Source organism: Channa argus, chromosome 3 (assembly GCF_033026475.1).
Source record: "Channa argus isolate prfri chromosome 3, Channa argus male v1.0, whole genome shotgun sequence".
NCBI classification, from domain to species: domain Eukaryota; kingdom Metazoa; phylum Chordata; class Actinopteri; order Anabantiformes; family Channidae; genus Channa; species Channa argus.
The window spans coordinates 10,236,863-10,262,519 of record NC_090199.1 but is presented as its reverse complement, the minus strand read 5'-3'; the positions used below and the strand labels follow the sequence as shown (position 1 = coordinate 10,262,519).

Below are 25,657 nucleotides of genomic sequence, written 5' to 3'. Positions count from 1 at the left end.
ATGGTTACCTCCAGACATGAAACACGATGCATTAAAAATAGAGGGGTAAAAAAAATAAAAAAATTCAACTAAAATGAGTTCTGAGTACTCAGGAGGTTTGTAGAGGTAACATGGTGTGCTCACACCCATGGGAAAGAAGCAGGAAGTTTCAAATTGTCCACAGGTAAAGGCTCTAGCTGCCTGTAATTGTTTTTAGTGTGAACCGTGCCTGGAAGGGACTGACAGTATTGGATAATCCTACTCTCCCATTGCCCTCATTCCTCCTTCTTCTGGTATTTCTTCTCCCCAGAGTCAGGTGAGATGTGACAGTTCGCTCTTACACCAATGTCTAGATTTATTGTATGCACTTGTGTTTGTGTGCATGCACGTGTGATGGATTATGTACAGGCTGACCTATCATTTCTGTGATCTATTTAGAAAAGAATTTCCAGGATATGTCTTATGTGCAAGAATATTATGTTTCATAGGTTACCAAATCAGAATCAGAGTCTGTAGTCTGCATTGTTTTTGTTCCTTTCTTACCTTCTGTGGTTTAAAGTCATACTTTACACAGTGCTGGAATCCTTTCCCCTTGGTTTTTAATGAGGTCACTATCAAACAGCCGCCCACAAAGTGTGCAGAGTAACCCAGGCCTTTACTGGTGCGGAAACTGAAAAGAAATGAAGGGAAAATACAAACACACAGCTTTAGTTTCTGCTAGAGGCTGCTCACTTTTATGCAGACTACATTCAAGGGCAATGTGGCTTACAGCATCCAAAATATCATATAAACACTTTAAAAGGGTCTCAAAAGGATAAAGATAGCAAACAATCATTTCTCAACTTCACAGACTTTTCCCATCATTCCCTGTGTCCCGGCAAGATGGGGCTCCTGCATGTGATTTAGTGAATTAATCTCTTTTCAAAAGGGCACAGGGCTGAGGAGGAGCTTTTATTACAGATTCTCTCAAGCAGCTCGGTGGGCGCCCAGCTTGGTTATCATTTTCACTGAAGCCCAAACAGATCCTTGTTGTATAAATTAGATTTTTGACAGAAATTAATTATTGGTTGAAAATACGATGATCAGAGGGCATCATTTACTCGCTCCCCAGAGAGGAAGCAAGGGATGAGAAAGAAGGAAAGATGGCGAGAGAAGCAAAGCCACTTTTCATCTTTGAGGCTGAAATTATACAGTACAGGTTGGGATTCGAAAACATTACAGATGAGTCTTGGTGGGGGTGTCAACACTTAAAGCAGCACACAAACACGTGGTCTGAAACACATTTTTGATTGCTATTCGGCTGTCTTTGTTTTTTTTTAAAGAAATGTTGCGCTACACCCTCAAGCAAAGTTGCGCATTTTGCCGTCTATTATATTAAAATACAATTTTGTTTTACTAAATTTAAACCTCAAAAAAGGTGCAAAGGTGTACAGTAGTTTCACTGGTCAAAAAAATATTTATGTATTGTTACTATATTACTTACCAATACAGATAAGGCTTGTCTTTGTCTACATTGATGTTGTTGAGAGGATCCATGCGGAGCCACGTATGAAAAGTAAACCCATTCTGGTATGGCCACTTGGCTATGGGAGGCAGAGCTATTGCCTGTTAGGAAAACAGAAGAAAACAGCAGGAGACTGAAATGTTGGTCCTGGTCCACTGTGAAATAAAATAATCTATTAAGCCCATTGGCTTCTACAGTAGGTCGTTCTAAAACTAGCAAACAAAGGGTGTGGAGGCAATCAAATTTAAAGAAAGCATGGCCTTTATTCCTACACATTACGAGCAGTTATGTTACAAAGACTTTACAATGCATTCATAATCAAAAACTCAGTGTGATGAATTAAATTATGAGAAAGTCTTGCTGAAAAGCAGCAAAACATGAAGAGAAACGTCCAAAAAATGATGTGTCCCATTCTAAACACTGCTCTGGGTGGGGATGGGGGTTGGGGGGTGGGGTGTTAGATACGCACAGCTGCATTTTTTCCTGGGAAGCTGAAGAAGGAGTCAGGGCCATTTCGATGAGCCATGTACTTCAGCACTGACAAAAGCTTCACCGCGTGATGAGGCTGTGGAAAAAAGAAACACACACAAGATCATTTTCCATTCATTCTTCTGCTTGTTCTAAATTTACCTCCCAGATTTATCAGACTTTGACATCCAGAGAGACTTACTTAGCAGACTTTATTCATAGTCCTACTGATCACATTACACAAGCATTGTGCTCTGAAAGTGCTTCAATTTAAAATCATTTGCTGTAACAGAATTGGACTAATGTGAGCAATACAGAGTATCTATTTTAAAACCATTTCTAATAAAGATTGTTGTGTAGCATTCAGTATGATGCCATTTTATAGTTTTATAAAATGTCTATAAAATGATGACATTTTATAGTCTCATCCTATCCACTTGGTGTCCGCTACTATTTCACAAAACCATAATGCAGAGAGAAGCAGGGGGAATAGTTGCTTGAAATGTGGGGGAGTGAGGTGAAATTTAGAAGCATAAAATCAAGTTGCCCTGTTTCAACTTGATTAATGTCAGTGATCAATGGGTTACTCTCCTCTTTCTCTCTTCATCTGTCTACTCTCTGTGCCTGTACTGGTTGTGCTTGGATAAAGTAACTTATCTTCTGTACACACATAGATCTTAGGTTCCTTGTAGCTTTTTTATATTGCCGCACTGCTTTCAGCTCACACAGTTTAGAAAACATTTTTTTTGGCACAACAATGTTATAGTAAATACAGATTGGAAATAAAAGTCTAACTTCACAACGTCTGTGTTATCTCATGAACTACCTAATATCACAAATGAAGCGTTGTTCTGCATCCAAGACTAGTGTAGAGTGGTGGCCTTTATCACATGATTTTATCTACAGTATTTGATGAGGGCATTGGCCTGTGGGATGGCATCAGCTGAAGTGTTGCTAGCACAGTCCTCATGCACGTCTGAGAAAACCAAGACAGATTACCGCAGCATGACTCTGACTCACCCACTGTCCTTTCTCCCCTTGCACTTTGCTGAAGAAAAGCTTTAGTTCTTTTACTGTGATGCTGTAGCTGGCGAGCACACCCAGCGTGTCTACAAGGAGGTCTGCAAAAAACACAGGGTACAGGCCTAATGTTAAACACAGACTCAAACAGGCGCTAACACTGGCGTGTTAACAGAAATACTGATGGCACAGATGACATGTAGAGTGACATAAAGGTCAAAGTAAATTACATTTACCATTGCCTTTAACCTGTTTTTCCTATGTGCATGCACTACTCTAAACTGAATCCTCTACATTCAAGAACGAGGCATTATATCTGGTCTTTTACAGTGTTTAAGCTTTGCAACAAAGCAATTAGTATTTCAAATTATGTGAGAGAAAGAGAAAGTAGGAAACACAGTTGGGTGCAAATTTTTTGCATCCCTTTATTAAAAAAAAACAAAAAAAAACAAATATTTTATCAATATTTAATGCACATTTAGCTAGTACAAATGTTCTGCCATTTCTAAATAATGGGATGCGAAATTTGCACCTAACTGTAAGTGCTATACATAAGTCATTCAGCATAAAAAGTAAAAAAGCCTTAATATAGAGGATGACGCTTTTATTCTGTAAATATTAATCAACAAACAAGTTAACAGACAAGAGCTTATAGTGCAATTGCAGTTGCCTAGTTAGTGCCGGGCTATACTGTATCATCCTTGCTTGACTGCACAAACCCTCTAGGCCAGTGCTGTTCTCGCTAAATTCACTGAGCCGAACACTGTAGGATTAATTTGTACTAATTTGCAGATGGGCAAAGGACTAGACTGACACTCCAAGCATGCCCCGAACGATTGTCTCCATGTTCAGTGTACTACACAGTTTGCACAGCACTGGTGGATGTAGCCATAAATTCATTTTTATGTTCCACTGATTCATGAATTATAGTCAGCTCTTCCAAACAGTTCCAAGTAAAGGCTCATTGACGTGCCTCTTCTGGAGGAGACTTCATCAAACAGTTTAGCAGTGTTCTTAGTCCTAGGTCTTAGTACCTGCAATCATGCTGTCAGTGGTGGATATACGCTGGAGCACCTGCTGGATGAGAACCACATCTGTGCACGCCTGCAAGTTGCGGACACTCTTCTTCAGGATGGCGGTGAAAATGCTCCAGACCTCAGCCTGACAGTTGGGCTCACACTTGTCCAACAGCTCCACCATGCACACAATGCTCTCTGGCTCCTGGATGATGAAGTTCATTTCCAGGTCAAACTGGCCGCCGACCAGCTGGAGGACAGACACAATGAGAGTTGAGAAAGGGAATGGCTGAGAGGGTGGATAATAAGTGAGACTATTATGTTATTATGTTGTCATTATGTTAAAAAAAATAAATAAATAGGGCAAATAAACCAAGAAAAAAACTAAATGCCCTGACTTTCTTTCTTATCACCAGCATAACAACAAGTTTGAACAAGAGATAGACATGTCTGTCTCATTACTGTGTCTGTGCACACCCCTAAACAGATAATTAATCATGCATCAGAGATGCTGCTAGCCAAATGAATAAAGGTCAGGAGAAAAACATGGGTCTCTATTAGTCCATCTGTATGTCTGTCATCACATTGCACTGTTTACAGCTCGGCTTGAGACACTGTGACAAAGCGAGCGCAGAAAATATTAAGCACGTACTCACGACAGGGAAACTAAGAAAGACATGCAGACAGACACAAACTGTGAGATGTGTATTTAAAGGTCTTTAGTTCCTCTACTGGGCCCCAGAATACTAACAGCATCAAACACAGTCTGACAGATATGGCATGAAATTAATTTCACCTATTATATTCAGGAGAAAACAACAGAGTAATAGTTGAAGTGACCTGAACCTCACACTTACATCTGTATTGTAACACTCATGGCATTCAGTGGGCATGAATTCCAATTCATTAACATTGTTGTAGTGTGTCACTGTGTTGTGAGTCAATAGTATTAACATTTAAATTTACCAGCCGATGACATGATTTGGTAATCAAAAATATGTACTTCTATTAGCTGCCACAAGAAAGACAGTAAATATTGTACATGTTAGTCAGCCTCAGCTGTGGTCTCCAGCTTAAGCTGGTTTGGGAGGCAGTGAGGTATATGCTTTTCTTACTGCAAAAGGAGTGCAGAAATAAATTGTATAAGCCATAAATGTCATAATTTGTCACCTCTTAATAGCTATGATGACATTTTTATTATTGAAACCTGCCTAATAGAAAAAGATAACAAAAATAACAATGTTGATGTCAAATTAATATTGTGACTAAGTCATGTTTAGAATCAAAGAAGTGTGCCTGGTCAAAACCAAATTAGCAGCAGTCGACCATTAGACAGGCTGGATGTACAACTATATGATTTGATCCAGGAAATGGAAACTGTCCCATTAAAATGAGTGAGGTCAGATTAACTCTGCGTGTGTGTGGTGTGTGTAGTGCAAGATAGAGAAGGAGCGCAAACTGGGGTAGTGCTGCTGCATCAGACAGGAGACAAAGTGACAGTAACACTGACAGACAGTATTGTCCCTTTAACCTCATCTCACTGATATCTATATATTTTGTCCTCTTATATCAAGTCGGAATAATGATGCTTTCCATCACCTTTGCTCTAAATCAGAATAAAAAGCAATCCCAATTTCTGTATCCCTCAGATTTATACAGTTAAATGTGCAGGCACTTTATGTTGACGTGTCAAAAAGTATTTGACTATACTTAGCCATTCTAGCTATAAAAACAAAACTGTTGACACCACAAACGTATTTTATTTTTTGTCAGTTGAGAAATTTTTCAATCTATAAATGTAAAACAAATTTGATGTGATGTTACATTGGAGAAGTGGGAAACAGGTAATGTGTTTCACATGCATTCCGTGATCATTTTATCACCAATATTTTTTTCAAATGTTATATTTAAACTATTTTATTATATAATGAAATAATTACAGCATCACTTGACAGCAAAACATCTCCCACAAATAATGTATGAGGCACACATAAAAGTTTTTGAACATCTATATCTGAGCGACACTGTCACCTGACAATAAAACAGTTAAAATTTTCAGATGATATTCTGCGGTGCACAAAAAAAATACAAAAAAAACGAAATCACATTAAAATGATGAGCATTTCTGAAGAAAGTGTTCTGGCTGCTCTATATGATCAACAGAATTTATTTATTTATTTATTACTTTCAGATATTTCTTGAAAATAGTGCCAATTAAAACTTTTGCAGTGTCTCAAAAACCACAAAGAAAATTTTATTCATCTCAACTGTTTAGGGACAGATGTCTCAAGCCCGGGATATATTAAACCTATCCACATGAACAGATCCCAAAAGTAGCACAGGCCTTATTTGTTTTTTCAATGACTCAAAGAATATGCAACTAATATACAAATATACTAATTTATACTTTACACATTTTAAGCAAAAGTTCAAGGTATAAGGTTAAACAAATAGAAAGCCTACTGGGGATTTTGAAAGCAATTCATTTTGGTCGAAATGTCCCCTAGCTGCCCTAGAGGCCAGTGGAAGTAAAATATTTATAGTAACACATGTACCAATTAATGACCGACTGGCAACATGTCTCCTTTGCCTTAGCAAGACACTGATAATTCACAAAGTCTACACAACAACGTGCTAACTTAGGGGTGGATGCCTCAGATTGCAGCCAGCCATTAATGGATGTTGGGTGCCACTTTGCCACAATAACAGCTGATTTATGAGCCTGACACCGTGCACAAGTCATCCATCCATCAGAATCAGTTGACCAAGGAGACAGGGAACAAATATGAGGATGTAGATTGAGAGCCACTCTGCTTTGACATACACTTGCTGGACTGGTAAGGACAGCACTGAATATTGACCTTATTTGTCAGTGCCTGCAATCAAAAACCCTTAAGATGAACTGAACAATTACCTCACCACAAGATGGTTCTGTTTGTAGAAAGTCGACTGACACTGTAAAAGGACTGAGTTGTCCTTTAAATAATGTGGTTTTCTAAACATTTTTGTAAATTTAAAATATGAGGCAATTTCCCTTTGCTGTGAGAACATTAATGTGTACATTGGTACATGACAAATAGGTTTACTATATTTCAATACAATATATCCAATATATGTTCAATTCCTATTCAGGTGTATTTCAGGAACAGTTGTACAAGGCTGCCAGCACCAAACTCACCAATGCTTCGCCTAAAACTGCCATAAAGCCATTATGTTATGGCAGATCGACACCAGATCCTTGGCTGGGTAACCTGGCCTGGCTGTTCTCCCCTGAGGCCTGCCTGAATTAATCATTCCTGAGCACAGTGAGCAGCCAAGCAGCAACTGGGCCTTAACAACAGGCTTGTAGGGTCTCCATGGAGCACAACATAGGGTAAAATGGTGCAATAGTACCATATCTATCGCCTGAGCTCAACATATATCTGAGATTACTTGGTAGCGAGGGCAATGGTGACATTGGGATTGTTGAAAAGCTGAGATGTGAAATCAAATGTCAGTAATGGCAGTAATGTCTGACATTCAACTGATTCAGAACAAAAGGTGTCAGCAGTATTGGCTGACTAATGGAGCCTTGTTTAAATTGTCTCCACGTGGGAATCAACCTGTTAAAAGGTTCCGGTTTGATTTTACCATTCAAGGGGCAAAGAATTGTATTAATCCCAGAAGGAAATGACATGAGTAGTTTGTAAGAAAAGTAAGCAGACTTGCAAACAGTTGAAAAAGACACATTAAAATTCACAAAATGTATTTATGCTTACCTGAGGTAGAAAAATTGGTATATTTAAAGAGACAGCGTAAAACTGATTTTAACCATGCTTCTTGGTGTAAATCTCAGAATGACCAGTCAGTAATTCACTCCACAAATTAGGCTCAAGTGACAATAAATTCTCTCAACAACTACTGGATGTACTGCTATAAACATTTGTACATGTCTTTCCCCCCATTCTCTCTCCACCCTGTTTCCTGCTTCCTTAAAAACGTTCAAATGGCAGATAAAGCTACATAAAAAACATGTCACAGTTCCAGAGCATAAAGCCCTGTGACACTGCTGAACTCTCGACTATTGCACCAATACAGCCAGCAAGCTGACATTTTTGGTTTTGAGGGAAATATTATAATGTCAAATCAGAACAATTCATATGAAGTTGTCCGGACTGTTTTCTCTAGTCTTTCCTACATCCAAAGCCTTTGTTTGCCCACTAGCTTAGTTAATGAACTAATACTTGTAAAACTAATGAGATTCCCACCACAGCAACTATGGCTCACCAACACAGTAGTCTACTAATCACAGGGTTCACTACCCATCTACTCCTGGCTCCACATGTCAACACGTCCTTGAACAACTGAACGCCAAAGTTGCTTCTGTTGGATCCTGCCAGTATACTGCTTTGCAGCTTCACCACCACCAGTGTGTGAATGTTTGTGTGAATGACAGACCAATTGAAAAGCACTTTATCCAATAATGTAGAAAAGTGCTAAGTGCAGTCCATCCATTTACATTTATATTTAGCTAAAAGCAGTTGTTATGTAGAGCCTTTTGTCTGAGACTCTTTGTCTTGCCCAAATATGTTTTAAAGTCAAAGCACCTGATGGTACTACATACAGCTACTTCTGAAGGAGCATTTTTGCTGGCCATCAAGATATAAAATCTCCATTCAACCAGATACCCCCCGTACAAAAAAGGAAAAAAATATATCAGGAATAAAGGCGATTAGGTATTGCAGGTGAGTGATCACCCATTACCTTACCAAAAAAAAAAAACACCACAGGGTGCAGTTGGCTCAAAAGGTGATACATTAACCTAAAACAAGAGCAAGAATTCAGTGGAAAGAAAAAGAAAAAGAAAAAATTACAATTCCAAAGGTAATTGGAGCAACACTATTGAAATGAATATCAGTTGAGTGACCATGGATTGTTTTCATTCTGATTACAAACAAAAAAGACCGCACTTTTTTTGTCAGTGAGCAAGATAGAAACTGACAACAGAACGAGTAAGGAGCAGACAGCAGAGCTGTTTGAGGTCAGAGATAAACAGAAAAGACTTCTAAATCATTACAGACCTGATCTATGTGACAATGAAGACGAGAGAAAGCAACAAATGATGGCCATTTTATACCAAAGCGGAGGAAATTACCCAGCTAAAAGTAATAGGCAGAAGCACGGATGTTCCCAAGCCACATCTGCAGGGTGATGAGCCAGTCTATCCATTGTATGTGTGTCTGTGTGGATGTGCATCTTTCAATTATCTCCCTAATGAAACTGCAATTAATTCTATGGCTTGAAATAATTTGAACATAAAGTAATTTGCCTGAATGAGAAAGGAGCAGAAACAGACAGACGAATGCCCATGACAAATATGTGATCACGTCTCTAGTTAGTAAGATGGCCATCATCAAGATTCTGAATTGCTCTGCACAATCAGAATACAATACAGAAATCACTTGATCTAATCTGCAAATTATGGTGTATTAGACATGAGGACAAGGAATAGTAGTGTACAGCTAGCAATAAGTATCTCCAATTATGTGCCGTTGTTTAACCTCACTATTGAAAAAAAATATATTTGGTATAAATGCTATTTTCTTTAAGCTAAATTCAATATGCCTTCTATAGGAGAGGATTATAAAGGACAGTTTGTAAGGAATAACACACTTCAATCCATTCTAATAAAAATCAATGCAACAAAATGTTGAACAAATAGGCTGTCAGAGCAGCCACACTTTCACTACACACCACTGGCCTACTTTTTCCAGCCACTCTCTTAAATTGATCTCTTTTAAACAAGCTATCGAATCAAACCAAAGCAGATTGGCTCATTCCTCCACAACAACCCCCTACTCCACCCAAACTGAAACATCCATCACAGCAAACCAAAACATGATTTGTGATATGACAGCATCTTATAATCCTGCGCTCTTCACTGCTGATTAACATTCACATTTCCAACATACTGATGTGAGGTGCTGAAATGGCTCCAGCACATAGGGAGGTCAACCATATAATCTGCTCTACTCAAATCCCTGTAGTGCCAGCAGTGATATGGTGGAATGAGTTTCTGATGGAGAAGTCGAAGGGAAACACAAAAAATGAGACACATTTTTGAACTTGTAGTACATTGATTTTAATACCATAGGACATGCATGCATGCTTTAAGATTATGTATTGCTCCCATGACAATGCATTATATTGCATATTCACAAGAGGCAAGTCTCTAAATGTCAAAGCAGTGATGCACTCAAGCCTGCCTAGTGTTTTGTGTCCACTTTAACATACATCCATTATCTCTCAGCGCAGATTGCGGCGAGCTGGAGCCTATCCCAGCTGTCATTGGGTGAGAGGCGGGGTACATCCTGGACAGGTCACCAGTCCGTCTCCGGGCCAAGACATAGAGACACAGACAGACAACCACTCACATTCACAACATTCAGCAATTTAGAGTAACCAATTAACCAACTGCGGAGGTCTTTGGAAAGTGGAAAGAAAACAACAGTACTCAGAGGACACCCATGCAAGCACGGCAGGTGGCAGTAGCTCAGGTGGTATGGCAGTCATCCATAGGGTCAGTTGTACAGCAGGTGTAAATAATAATATGAATACCACCTTAAATCCATTTAGCTGCTTTAGTTTTAGAATGATTCTATTGTTGGTGATGACTCAATACATTTGAACTGAATGTCATCAATGTTACCCGTGTTTTTTCCTACTATGATAAAACTTCTCCTGAAGAGTGCACAACTATTGCACATTTAGATTCATTAGAAAGTTGACATTATCATTTGATCAGCTGGATAAACCGTAAGTTGTAATGAATTGGAAATTGCTGACTGCAATGTATGCAGTGGACTTAATCTGAAGAGAAAAGCCAAACTAAGGAAACTTAGGGAAATGGAAGTCCCGTCCCTTTTAGTATTAATTTAAAACAAAATTTCATGGGAAGACTTTTGCAAACAAGTGAAAATTGGTAGAACTAATTTGGAAATATTTAAACACTGAAGGCAACTATGAAACGGAGCTTTGCTACAGCACACTGAGCCTATTTACTGTTTAATCTAAAAATCTAAAATGTCTGGAGGGGAGTATTTGTAAAACATTGAAGAACCTAATCAAGCTGTACTGAGACAGTGCAATAGCATATATACAGACTATATAGGCAAAAATAAAGATATAAATCACATGACATTCGCAATGCAGTAACAAACAAGGACCCTCTGGATGCTACCTCGAATACACAACCAAACCAAACATAAAATTATGATTTCCACAGTTAGTACAATATGTTAGTATTGTTTTTTTAAGTCACAAACAGTTGCAGCCTACCTACAACCTGCCTAGTGGATGAGCTTGCCACTCAACATTTGTCAAAGCATGAGTAGAAGGTAAAGTGGGGACAATTATGCATGCAGTGGCCATGGAAATCACTGGTTCAATGATAATAGCTCACTAGAACCTTTTATAACTGATTCACTCATTTCCTATATAACAAGCTGGTATTCCAAATCCACTTTATGAGTAGTTTGTGATGCATTTGATGGCACATTAACATTGAGATTAATGAGAATGTGGTGATTATTCAGCTCTCATTGCTAAACAATAATTGGGCTTTTAAACTGTATTCTTAAATTAATACATTTTAAATTGATGATCTGACACTGATAAATACGTGTTCTGTCATCAGAGCCGCAATGCTGCTTACTCACACAAAGGGCAAACAATGAGAGACCGAGATAAGAGGTACAGTAAGTGGAGAGGGATATTTTAATAGCTTTATTTCTAAGAATAACTTCACAAGGATAACCTGACATGCTTTTGTTTTAAACAATTGCTGGCAGTCATTTTTACACTACATTACTTGTGATAATGTCTGGCCAGCAGCAGCCATAATTTCTTTTACTGTTCCATTAATTTGCCTAAAACAGAAGACACATGCAAAAAACATTATATATTACTTTGAACAGAACTGCCTAAAAAGCCTTTTTAAAATTCATTCATGCAATCACATACAATTACCCATTTTGTACAATGTCATTGGAGAAACAAAGTGATAAGACAAGAACATTGAAAGCAACTTTATAGTTAAGACCTGAAGTAAATTTTTTGTCCAAATAAATGAGAGAATTTACATTACATCAAAGATTATGATGTCATCAATTTCTTTATACCCATGCTGCCCTATTCTTCAATTTAACTGGCTAATCACAGATGGTTCACATTTGGTTCAACAAACATGCAAAAACAAAAGGACATGCACTTGGGCGATGCACTAAACCAACATTAGAACCTGCTTTAACCCGTTCTGTAATATTAGTTAAACACACCGTAAGACAGCATTACATAAGGATGTGTATAACAGATGTCTTTAACACTAGCACTGTCTACTTAGCCGACTGGTCTACGTTGCAGGGTGGGAGCTATTGTCCACAGAAGGAAAAGGCTTGTCAGGAAATGGTCCTCATTAGACATCAGAGTCAAAACTTTAGGGCAATCTTTAGGTCACTTTAGTAGACCAAAGCTGCCCGCTTTTGGTATGAGATGTGCAAAGTTTAAACTGAATTTCATTGAATTATTAACTGCATTGGAAAATCTGCATGGGGTTTCTGTCTGGAATTGGTTCTCCAGTATTTAGAAATTTCATGCTGAAGAATATATTTCATCTGCTTCTGTGAGGCTACTGACAGAGACCAGACATGAAAAAATGTGATGAGATCCTGAGGTAAACAAAGAATTTCACTGGTTGGCACAACAATGCTTGTGATGGTAGTTAGCATAGTGGTAGGCTTCTCACTAGTGCAACATGATAAAAATAGCAGCTGGATCAGGGAGGTGAAGAAGGAAAGAGATAAACATTAGTAAGGAATTCCAGCCTGCCTTGACTTGAGGAGTGAAAGAAAATTTTTACATGGAGGAGCCACCCTGAAATTCATGTACACTCAATGCTTAGCAAAAACGTTAACTGCATTTCCCACCTCATAAATTGACCTTTTGAATAAAAGATGTAGCACTGGACCATATGTTCAGATATTTTACTTCTATGAGCTAGTAGATGACAAGTGATGCATTCACAAACCTTGGGAATCCTTAAGAATTATCCATTTCTACATAAACATGACCTAAAACATGATCTGATTTTAATGGAAGTCCTGAAATCCACTAAGTTTTGATGAATTCATTTTCTAAGGTAAATGATCAATTCTTAAAATTTTTGTATGGAAAATGTATGTGAACCTTGAGGATTAACAACTCACTACAAGGAGAAATTACAGTCAGGTAACAGGAGAATCAGGTGCAAATATCTGGGAAGCCCTGCCTTATATAAAGAAGAGAAATCTGCATGTTCACTATCAAAGTCTGATCTTCAGTTTTTTAATGTGTGTGTGACTGAAAACAAATCTTTGCTAAAAGGTCGTATAACAAAAGTTTAATGGTGTGTTGGCTCAGAAGGGTTTTAACAGTAAACTGATGTGTCTTCCTGCCCTTTTCATTAAGGTGTATGCACATCATGTAAGTTCTTACTGTACCTACTGCAAACTAAGGGCAATAAAGCAGTAATGAATTTTTGTTTTTTGTTTTTGTTTTTTTTATCTCTTCTGTCCTTTCGGCTTATCCCCTGACTTCAGGGTCGACACAGCAGACACTTGTCCAAATGTTGATTTTGCACAGTTTTTACGACGAATGCTTTTCGTGACGCAACCCTCCCCAATTTCTAACGGGCTTGGACCTGCACTGCACAGCTGGGGATGGAAAAGGGCTGTTGGGGGCTCAGCGTCTTGCCCAGAGACACGTTGACATACAGGCAGGCCCGGGGATTGAATCACTGACCCTGTGGTCCGTGGACGACTGTTTTACCAACTGATTACTTCTGTTTTATATAGTTATTCGCGGTTTGGCATGGAATATATATATGCATAATTTAATCTGCTTTGAAAGAGATGTTAAGATTTCTTAGTAGCAGACATCCCTTAAGCATATCTTCTAAAATAACATAAATATATGAATAGAACTTTCAGTGACAAGATGTCTGTTTTACAGAGCAAATGTCATGTACTTACCATCAGTACATTTTTTAGGACATCATCTATTCAACAAATTGATCACAATTTAAAACTTAAAACCTCAGCTGGATGATTTTTTTGGTGGGAAAATCCAGAAGGGGAATAAGGAAACTGCCTGCACCATATCCCAACACAGTTGTTTCACTTTAACCTGCTTCCTGTGTTTTGTACTTAACTGTGTCACTGCAGCTTCCTCTGTCTAAGTTCTGGTCAACAAAGACTTTTCTTGAAGCATGCTGAGTCCAAGGGGCCAGTATTAAGACACTCAGTACTACAATTTGGGCAACACAGTGTGATTTGGAATGTCCACCCCCCCAAAAAAGCCACTACTTTGACCAAAATAATACATGTGCAGTTAAACCCAAATCTACTTAAGTAATTCAAGCATATGTTACTGCATCTGAAAGATCCATTGTATGCAGAATCCAATATTGTGCACTACTGCTATATATAGCACTGTTTAGTATGTATGTACTGTATGTGTACATCATTTTTACTAGTAGCAGTAAAGTACAGTATATATGATCCCTAGGTATAACACATGCAAAAGATGTCTATAAGTTTTAGGATGTTCAATCTATGCAGACAGCTCCCTGTGAAATGCCTAAATGAACTGGATGAATGGCCCATAATTTAATGAAGTATCTGTGATGTAAATTGCCAAAAATGATGACTTTAGCGATGTACCAGCAAGTCCATTCTCAACCTTTTAACATTTAATTTTAGTGGTATTTGTCCACTGATCTGATGGTCCTGTGTGATGGCACAGCCTGATGTCTTTACAGCCATGTTGATTATCAAAATCTAAAATCGTCTGCAGATTTGAGAACCTGCCAAAAGGCCGTTATAGCGGAGTATCAAGACAGAAGCACCTTTTCAGTTTTATCATATTATCTATAAGACGCACTGTCCTTTCTACAGTAGGTGCATCTACAGTAATTGGCAGCAAATCAAAATTTTTAACACAAATATCTGCTGATGAGTTGTCCTTTCGGTTACATATTTTATACATAAACACACCACTGTTAGTTTTTACTATGCAAACTTTTTCGGATCTGTGGTTGTTATTTCAATCAAAACTTTTGTGATTTTTTTTGAGGTTGATAATTTGTCAAGATTAAAACACCCAGGTAAACACCAATGGCCCTGACGAAACTTCTCTGAGGAAGTTTGTGGTTTTAATCAGAGACAGCATCTACATAGAGCAGTAGCTGCCTTCCTACTGGTAACTGACACTGCAGATAAGCTTAAGCTCTACTTGCTTTCTACAATATGAGGAGCCATTACCAGTGAGCAAGTCCAGGTACGCCGCATGTGTAAAATTTCATGCATATACTTTCCAGACAGTTTTTAAAAACACTGCTTTCACATCTGCCTCACTGCCAAGCTCCATTTTAACAGTATTCATTCAACTTGTAAACTGATAAAGGCTGTAAAATTTCCCAATTGCGCCAATTCCATCAAATAAAGTATAGGAAGACACACATAAACACCAACACCCTGTTGTTTATTGGACACCATCAAATGGTTACCCCGCAGAGGTTAGCAATAGTATGCAAGGGTCAAGTAAGACCAAATGTGATTATCTTCAGTTGTTGTTTAATTTACTGGATAATACTTAGCATTCTTGATATACCGGAACATGTCAGTACCTGATACAGCATCAAAAATTTGTTAAAACAAAAAACTAATTTGGTTTACAACATAAAATCATGAATTAGATTTACTGTTCTTCCTAGTACATTAATGAAGAGGAAGTGAAAAGTGATCTCCTGCTTTTCAAGGAAATATAAAAATGCCCACTTTGTGGTTTTGGCATGAGATGATCAGATAGGCTATCTGGGTGTGAACTGCATGACCCTAAATTAAATCTCATATGCAAACAAGTTCATTATTTTATACTATGCATAGTCTGACACCTTTCATGACTTTCTCTTTCGTATCTTGAAGCCATGCCTGATACTGCAAGAAAATGTAATTAAACTATGAAATTGTTTTTCAAATTGATCCTATTTTAACATTCCAAACTTAATTACATTAGTTATATTTGTATATAAAATATGAGTAATTAAATAATAATGCCGCAAGTACATTTGTGAAACAAAGGTGTAATATTGAGCGTTTGTGCTGATGACTGAGTAAAACAGCAGTTTTGTGTGGGGCCACTCTGCCTCTTTATTCTATGTCTATACTTTTTTCTGAATATTAGGAGCAAGGGGAAAGGAAATATTATTAGAGAGGCAACTGCCAAATACACTACACTAACAAGCACAAGCTGAGGTTTAGGCTTCAAGTTTTTTCATTAACGTTTCCATTTTAACAAAAACCTATGTATTTTCTAAACACCTCAATCAATCCTGTTAAATATTCAGATGGGAGGATAATAAGTAAATTCTGTGCTCAAGCTGGTATAATTGTTTACCTGCTTTCAAACTCTGCCCCAACATAAGTCAATATCTTGGAAAGCACACCATTTCAGAAATGAATAAAAGACTTAGGCTTCATTGTAAGCATCTATAAAGTAGAAGCACAATATCATGCTCAGTGTTACAGTATCATTGTTCTGCTCAATCGTGAACTTTTAATTAAATTAAATCAGAAAAATGTGCAAAGATTTAGGGTTTATTTACAGTTTTAATGCACTACATTGAAATCCATGACTGTTTAGTGGCTGTCATTACAGCAATAATACAGCTCTCAGGAAGTGGAGAGTTTCCTGCTGTGGTTTGTGAACCACTAAGAATTTGCAGCTTAGCAGGTAGTGGAATTGATGCAAGGAGCAAATTTGTAATAAAGGTTTGGTTGAGAAAAATGGTGAAAAATCTTTATAGAAATACTCTTGTTTCAGTTAGCAGCCAAGTAAAACAAAGCGCGGGTTTGCAAGGTAGCGCTGACTGACCATGTAAGACAATGAAGGAAAGGATAGTTGGATCATATATTATTCCAAACACACATCTGGTCTGATTGTGTAGCTTTTATTTTTAGGCTGCATCTCATATGTGTTATATAGGCCTATATTCCCTTCACACGACATGCCAGATTATGGCCACAGATGAGTTGCTGATGCAGTTTGTAAAAGCAGGTTAGTAGTGGAGGAACATTTATGGGTCTGCTGTCAAGTTCAGCCAAGGGCTAGTTCTCTCAGCTCTGAAGACTGGAAGGCAAACACAGATTTCAGTACAGATACTGGACTTCAGGTTGTGTGAGGGGCAGATTTGGGGAACAGCATATCCCAACACTTAATGTTAGTCATTGATCAATAGGCCCTCATATGTCCATGCTGTTCAGATTGAAACAAACTTGCGCAGTCACACCTACACATTTTCCACACTCCAGAGTTTGGATTGTTTAGTTTGATCTCAACTAAATCCACTGTAGGTTTGTGAATAAAGCCAACATACATGCAGGCACTAATAAGCCAGCACATTCTCTGCCAATGGGAGCTTCACCTTAATCATATCCAGTTTCAGTCTATCAGATATATTACTCAATTACTGTATCAATAATATGCACAGTAAAAAAAGTAGATGAAGTACAATCATGCAGTCTGCATCATGACTTACATAGAGGATTAAACTTCAGGCCAGGTTATTCAAACATTTGCTTATGAGCAAGTGTGTTAACAATTTAGCAAACGTGTGATTACACAAGCAGTAATTAATTTGAGCTTAGTTGGATATCATCACCACCTAGCCAAGTGAGGAACTGCATGGCAGAGTGTCTAGAACTTAGTGGGCCATGAACCCATCTGCTCTGCATCTGTGAAACCTACTGGACATGATAGAAATAAGAAAATAGGGAAATGATGGCATAAACAAAAAAACTAAAAATAAATAAATAATTAAATAAATCACCTATTTATGTCTAATCTTTCACTGGTAATCAGTGTCTTGTGTAAGCATGCATATGGGTATGTACAGTACAGTATAACACAGTCAACTCACACATATGCTATTAAGGGCTTGTAAAGATTTGCTCAGCCCACATAAAAACTTAATTCACTGCTGCAAAGGGTGAAGTAGTCAAGAAAGGTCTGGCATTTAGCTCTGCACTGGGAGAAGATATAACCTATTTATTCAACATAGACTGAATATCAAAGTGATTATGCCAATACAATGTGCTTTCCATTTAAATAAGATCTTTATGTAATAGCTAATTGCGTCTTAATTATTTGTACTCTCAAAATGAACTTGCCTAAGGACAGGACAAAAGCAAAAGGTAGTGCTACAAAATACGACAATAAAAACGGGTTGGGATTTAGGCACATTGTATTAAATCTATTAGAAACCTTACAGCTAACATTCAGTTTTTTCCTCTTGATAAATCTTAGCTGCAGGGAATAAGGTTAGAGCCTTAGGCTTCAACATATATTTCTCTTACAAAAAAGCTGCAGTTTGTGTTACCTTTTATAATTCACCCCTTTTTTAGTACTACACTAACACTCAAACTTGGCTAGCAGACAAGTGCATTAGCATATCATTACATCCCCCACTGCAAAGAGAGGATAGCAGGCTAGGAGGTTAATATTACTTCCTGTTTAGCCAAACGCTCTGCAGTACTGTTCCAATATGCCAAGCCAGCACAATAAGATGGCAGCAGTTATAGTGTGTGAGGTCAGTTTCCAGCATTTTCAATGAATTATAGCAGGTAAATATACATCCACTTTACTTCAACAATGGCACTGATACCAATAGAAAGGGTCATGGGTGAATTTAAAACAGTATAATGGAAACCGTGTTTGTACCAAACATTCAGCATAACTTGCCATTCGGGACATACTATGGAAAAAACTTTTACGATTACCAAAAACATGTCGGTCAGGTTAGTGTTTAATAATACAAAGCTTTCATCTTCAGAAAGTTGAATGCACTGTGAAATGAGAATAAGAATGTAAATTATACCTGAAGCAGACTAGATGAAAACTCTGGTGGGATTTGACTGGCATATTCACTCAAGGTCAACTTACAAACTTATTCTGCTGTTTTATTGGTTCTATTAAAATGAGGCCAGGTCCATGCGTGAAAAAACATAAAACATGTCACCTCATTCGTGACAGCATCACCTGATAGTATTGACTGAATCTATTAATGGAGCATAGTAAAAACAAACTTTCACACCCCAAAGAATTTGTAGTTACTGTACATTTTAAATGACACAAAATACTATGTCTTGGAGTCAGCAAAGGTAATTTTGATTTCCCTTTTACCAATGCTATGCTGACAAGATTAACGAGGTAGAAAATGGATGGTTGGGTGAAGATAGGGTTATTTGTGTGTAGGGGGCAGGTATGAAAATCTGAAACTAGGCAAACTGTACCATAAATTAAAAACGGCAAACAGTCTCTGGACATAAAACTAATTTTTCTTTTTCTCCCCCCCCCAAAATCTTCACTGGTGGGAAATTAGCTTTATTGTGAAAAGTCAAAATGTAAAATTAACAACAGCAGCACTGTGAGAAAGGATTATACGTTTCTTCACTTAGTCGACTGACAGAAAGCACAACAACTGTAGCTCTTGCTTTCTTCTTGTGCTGCCAATATGTAAAATGTGCTCAGTGCAGCCCCAAAGCCCCTTTTTTGCTGAGGCCGTCTTTCTAATGACTCTAAACTGTCAAGTTCATTCATACCATCTACCATGTAAATTAAAATATATTAAAAAGCCATGTCAATCATTCTGAATTTGAACTTTTGCCAAAATGCTATAGGAACAACACACCTCCACAAGGTGGGTTCAATCAAATTCTATGTTGAGTGATATTTAACAAAGTAGATAGTTTCTGTTTTATTTGACCTAGTGTCAAATTAGCAAAAGATGTGTTTATTTTGGTCAACGGACCCTATAGCACTAATTTGAGTGGCACAGTATACAAAAAATTAAGTTCAGATTCTTCTAGTTGGCTCAGGGTGTGATAAAAGTCTCCCTTAGCAGTTCCTGTTTCACCTGTATCACCAACATAACCACAGCATCTTTGAGAGTGAGCTGGCAGAGTTTACAGGAGAAACAATGAGAAGACAGATATAGGCCAGGAAGTGGACCACATTATGACCCTGTTTCCTAAAAACCGACAGGAGCACTGTTGCTACTGCAGATTCAAAGAAACGATTTGTAACTGGTTAATATTTCACTAATAACTCATGTTGAACCATGTTGAATTTTAATGCTTTAAACAGATAACTGTTTATGGTCTTAGTGGAGGAAAATCACACAAAGAAAGATGGCTGTGTTTGAAAACTAATGCAGGACGATACCAAGGCAGACATAAAACACAAACATTAACACTTAGTTATCGATTTCTCAAGAGGTTTATCTTTTGAGAATGAATAGGATTCTGGCAGCTTAAAAAGAACTACTTTCAAAGAAGTTTAGTAAAGGTGCATTTCTAAAACGGAACAAAGGTTGCCATCAAATTCATTCAGGGCTGCAGGCCCTGCCTTAATAGTTTCAGGACATTCAGAAAGTCTTGACCTCAACCCCCACCAATCCAAAGACCTTTCTGAGGGTTGAAGTACTGACCCAGTGGAAGGGGGCATTAAATGTACCTACAAACTAGTTAACAAAAATGACACAGAACTCTACCAAATAAATAACAAGAATCATGTTCACTGAGCTAAAACATATATTAACTATGCAATGAAAAAAAAAACACATGAACCAAATATTCTGTGCTGCGACAGGTGGTATAGAACAACCATAGGCCTACAATAACTGCTCTGACTATATATATATATATATATATATATATATATATATATATATATATATATATATATATATATATATATATATATATATATATATATATATATATATATTTTTTTTTTTTTTTTTTTTTTTTTTTTTTTTTTGGATTAGAAAGAAACAAAGGGTTGGTCAAGCAATAAATGTCCACATGAAACATGTGTTATACAAAAAAGTGATACAGGCTTTGGTCATATTAAGGTTCTATTAAACTGGAAAGAAATACCATTCCAGAGACAATGTCAATCAGACTGCTGTGGAACTTCAGAGGACAGTATCTCAAGCTTTGTCCCCTCGTCTCTAAATTTGTATTGTGCAAAACATCATAGTCTCTCTAACATTGTTGAATCCTGAGGCTGTTTACCTGTCAGTACACACCAAGTGATGAGGCGTGGTGGGTGCATTATCTGATCAGCTCAGGGGCAAAATAATGAAAGTAAGCAGAAAATAGACATCTCAGCTGTGGCCTTTAAAACCAGTTACAACTGCAGTTCACTACACTAACTGTAAAAAAGATATTACAGCCAAAATGGTGGTCAAAAAAGCCCTGTTTTGTTTGGGGAAATAAAGAGGTCACTTATGGAGCATAAAGGGTAATGCTGAGAATAAAGCAGAGCACCATAAACAGAGTCCAGTCATACATAGCCTACTAGAATAAACCGCCTGCACTTGCCTGCAAGTGATTTCAGCTTAGTGGAGAAAGAGCAAAAATGTGTGACAGTGGAATTGGGCTGATGGATAACAGAGACGAACAGATAGGGTTTCATTCATGTGTCAGATTACAGGACTCTTTGTTACTGCCTGAGAGGGCGACGCACGTCTGGAGAGAGGACGAGGATCACGCTCACCCTCCTGGCATTTGTGTTAGATTGTGGTCAACTGGAGGGAGAGTTGGTGTGTTTGTTACATTCCTGACTAACATCATATGTACATCAGCTGGTTAAGGAAAATTATGAGAGGCTGCCATCTTGACCCTCGGGGGACTTATTGAGTGCTTATTGATTTGAATTGTGTGTTTTGTTTGTAAGATTGAACTCATTCAGAAATCCCACACTTTGCTGCTTTCTTGCCATAGAGAAATCCGGGTAGTGTAAGTGCAAAATATGAATGAAGTTTTTCAAAAAGGCAAACTCACTATGGCTTTCTCACAATATACAGCTGATAAAGACAAAAATTACACTTATCAGCTAATATTAAAGTAATTCTACTATAATATTCAATTATCAGAATTTTAAAACCTTATAAATTACAAATTCCAGAGCACAGCTATGTGATTTTCCATGCAAACAGGGAGTAGGACAGGTACTAACAGGATTAGTTAATGAAATTAATTATTAAACCGCATCTTCCCTGTGTTTCATTAAAAATAGGGCATCTTAAAAAAGTATCCTCAGTACAACAAATGATAACTAGAGCAACAATACAACAAACAGATACTAATAACAATAATACTGAACAAACAGAATAAAAGCTACTTTGAAAAAGAAAAAAGCGAATGCCTAAAATGTAGAACAAATACAGATGCTCCTTACAGAGATTTAACAGTATATATTTAAAAAAACTGTATAATATATATTTAATAATTGTATTTAGGCTGACTATTTAAGCACAATCATTGTGCTTATATGAAGGGATATTGCCGCAAAATTGCATTTGATGATATGAAACAGCTAAATAATTTTAAGTTTATTATGAATTACTTACATTCACTACAAATAAACCTGTAATAAAACAAACTGTAGTTCATGTGTCACTGGGACATTGTTTGCTATCTGTAATCTTAGTCTCCATAATAAAAAAAAATCTAAAGTACTGTGTAAAGAAGTTATAAACACATCACTTGACGATGGCCTTTCTTACACATCTCATTTTGGTTCTCTGGGTAGTATATATTTAAAACAAACCATTAACTCAATATAATGCATCAAGGTTGTAAGGGAAACAAACAATGATGTCAACACAAGCATGTGTTCAGTCACTTCTGGTTTCCACTGCTGTCCACAAAGCCAGCAACCAGTCCCATGACCTTGGATTCACATAAAGCCAGAGTTACATTCCAGACCACAGAATCACCCATCTACTGTGTCACCCAACAGAGGAGGCTGGATGAGACCAGTGTTCACATTCCTGAAAGCACAGATTCTTATGCAAAGACACGTCATAAGGTTTTATTGTGTGTTAAATTTGCAGATCGTCACTGCACAAACAGGTACTTTCAATGCTACCAATGCTTGCTATCCCTTTGCTATCTGCTCACCAGCTAACCTCGCTTTTCTGTTGACCGAAAGTGACAAAGCAGTTGTATGCATCAGTCAAACGTGTCGTTGCAGTGTTGCAGCCAACCCCAATGAATATCAGCACCCCACTCTGCAGTTCTTTGCAGCTTTCAGATTTTTCTGTTAGGTAGCCACACTAAAAAAAATAAACAATGTGGCTTCCTGTAAAACTGTGGGCAGCCCCACAGACTGTGACTGTATGTCACTTGCCTTAAAAGAAGTAAATGTGCAACTGGTGAAGAAAGTGAAACATTTACAAAGCTCAAGACACTCAGACTCGCGATATTTCTCATGAGTTTGTACAACACACAGGATTAAATCACCAGTGACCATTGGACTTAATATTTGACATGTGGCCAGGAATAGAGCTCTGGTGGCTTCTCTGGTTAGCTAGATTTGTTCATCAGTTCCTCTGTGTGGAGCAAGAAGCATATGGCAGAATAAACTGAGTTGGGAGTTGTTTCTTGCTTACTGCGATTTTGAAAAAGTAGATAGATTAGTTAATTAAAAAAAAACTAAATAAGTCAGAGTTTTTTTTACCAACATCTAAAAAAAATGTTTTAAATACTGCAAACAGGCAAAACCATCCAGGTGTTTTCAGTTCCTCTGGCTGATTAAACTTCGATTCAGGTTGAAGGTGGGCGGAGAAACCTACATTTTCTCACACTGCCTCCACTACAGCAAACATAGCAAATTTACTGAATGAGGTTGTGCGTAAATGTGGTTTGGAAGTAAGAAGTCTGACTCCTGCATGTGGTTGGGTATGATGCCTAAAAAATAAAATATCAAAATGTAAAGAATATAATGTGAAATTCTGTATGATCCAGTGAATTCTCTCTGTTTTAGACAAACCGAGACTGTAAACCAAGGCGTTCTTCATCGGGCCATGACAGGTATGGAAGACCAGAACCAGAATGCAAGAAGACTGCAATGTAGTGAGGTCGTGTACAGCCTGCCACTAAGACATTTTTACATCAAAAACATAATGCAAATGAGTTGTTGCTAAGGAGGGTCCCCACTTTCTTAGGTTTTCTTAACTTTACTTTCACTTTTATCTTTCTCAGATATACTCCAGTAACCAGCTAGCGTGGACCAGATGTAACAACAGAGATAAAGTGTAAAACCCCCTTGCAGTGTGGAGAATAATTCCTTTGACTAAACACTGGATACACTACTCTTCCCTCTTTAATGACTTCCTGACTTTAGGCAAAACCACAACCCACATAATGAAATGACTATTCTTCTTTTCAACAAGTCAATGCCAGTTTAATGCCAACCCATGTGCCACAAGCTTTCACATCCACTATTATATTTAACACTATTCATTTTTAGTAAGTCTCTCACAGTAAGGAGGCTGCAAATGGAATACTACCAAAGAGTAGACTACATCCCAGTGTATAGTAACTCAGATTGACACCCAAGTGAAGCTTGAGTAGAGGATGTGATGGGCATGAGAGAATGTGTAAGCCAAGTTGTCAAAGGCTCAAATGATGGTGAACGAGCTAAACACCCACATCTCAAGACACATGCAGAGCTCCATTCTGATATTTGTATTCATGTATGATATTTGTTTAAAAAAAATAAATAAACACTTTTTGCCAGACTAAAGAAAAAAGAATAAGATGTGTACTAATTTGAAGCTTTCACTAGTGGGGCTCTGCAGATGAAAACAATACAAAACTATTGGCAGTTGCATGTTTGCCTGTCTCTCATTACTAATGACTACTCTGCAGCCAAGTACACAAAAATGATCAGTTCATTCCTGCTTGCTTGTCAAAATACAATTATAGTATTTTGACAAGACCTTATTATAGTAGTAAAGTATACAATTATAGTAAAGACAAATGAACAACAAATATCACTTCAACAAACTCAAATCACTCAGAAAGTATGTACTCTGGCCTTGGAGCTTAAATTCTTCCTATCTAATAATCACTGTTCACTAGAGTGCTTTAAAATTAATCTCTCTGCTCGATTTTTCACTTATATTTTCTGATGATCAACATTTTCAGGTTCTAGCCTCTTGTGTATGAGGATGCTTCTCTGTAAAATGTAAATGTTTGTTTTTTGTTTTTTTTTTTACATGTTTTAACATTTAATACACCAAATAATTAAGACTTAAAAAAAAAAAACCTTCTCACTTTTTTATGCACACATGTTGGCTCCCTGGTTGGATGATGGACATAATTTGTGCTCAGTGGTGCTGCAGCTTCATGACACTGAAGAGCCTCCACTCACTAGCCTACACTGTGGGGGTTGGTGTTGGAGGTACCTTCATGGCTGCAGACATGAGCCTCCCTTTCAAAAATGACTCCACTGTGTTGCCACAGTGACAAAGTGGTTTTGCAGGTTCCACCTTAACCATTCCTCCCTCTTTTCTATATAAATCACCTAAAGTCTAGCTGAGCATGCTTTCTCCTTCACTGCAAACTTGTTATTGGTGGTTTCATTCGTTCGCATAGGTGCTGCAAAATCATTTCACAAGTCTGGCAGCCAAAGGGCTGTCAGTGCTGCAGACACCAAAGCTGGATAGGTACTTTAGAATAGCCAACAGGTAGCAGACAGATTTGGCTGACACACACACACACACACACACACACACACACAC

The 25,657-nt window shown here is 37.6% G+C and overlaps 1 protein-coding gene across 9 annotated transcripts in view; it reads right to left on the bottom strand.

Annotated features, from left to right (window-relative positions):
• Nucleotides 1-25,657, bottom strand: part of lrba (LPS-responsive vesicle trafficking, beach and anchor containing) — a 168,358-nt gene that overhangs the window by 141,189 nt on the left and 1,512 nt on the right. For all 9 annotated transcript variants that reach the window (XM_067499797.1, XM_067499798.1, XM_067499801.1 and 6 more), the window contains exons 2-6: nucleotides 4,006-4,237; nucleotides 2,972-3,072; nucleotides 1,953-2,048; nucleotides 1,463-1,584; nucleotides 523-649 (exon numbers count right to left, since the gene is read on the bottom strand). In XM_067499797.1, the coding sequence (XP_067355898.1) occupies nucleotides 523-649; nucleotides 1,463-1,584; nucleotides 1,953-2,048; nucleotides 2,972-3,072; nucleotides 4,006-4,237 (678 nt within the window). The remainder of the gene's footprint in view (nucleotides 1-522; nucleotides 650-1,462; nucleotides 1,585-1,952; nucleotides 2,049-2,971; nucleotides 3,073-4,005; nucleotides 4,238-25,657) is intronic.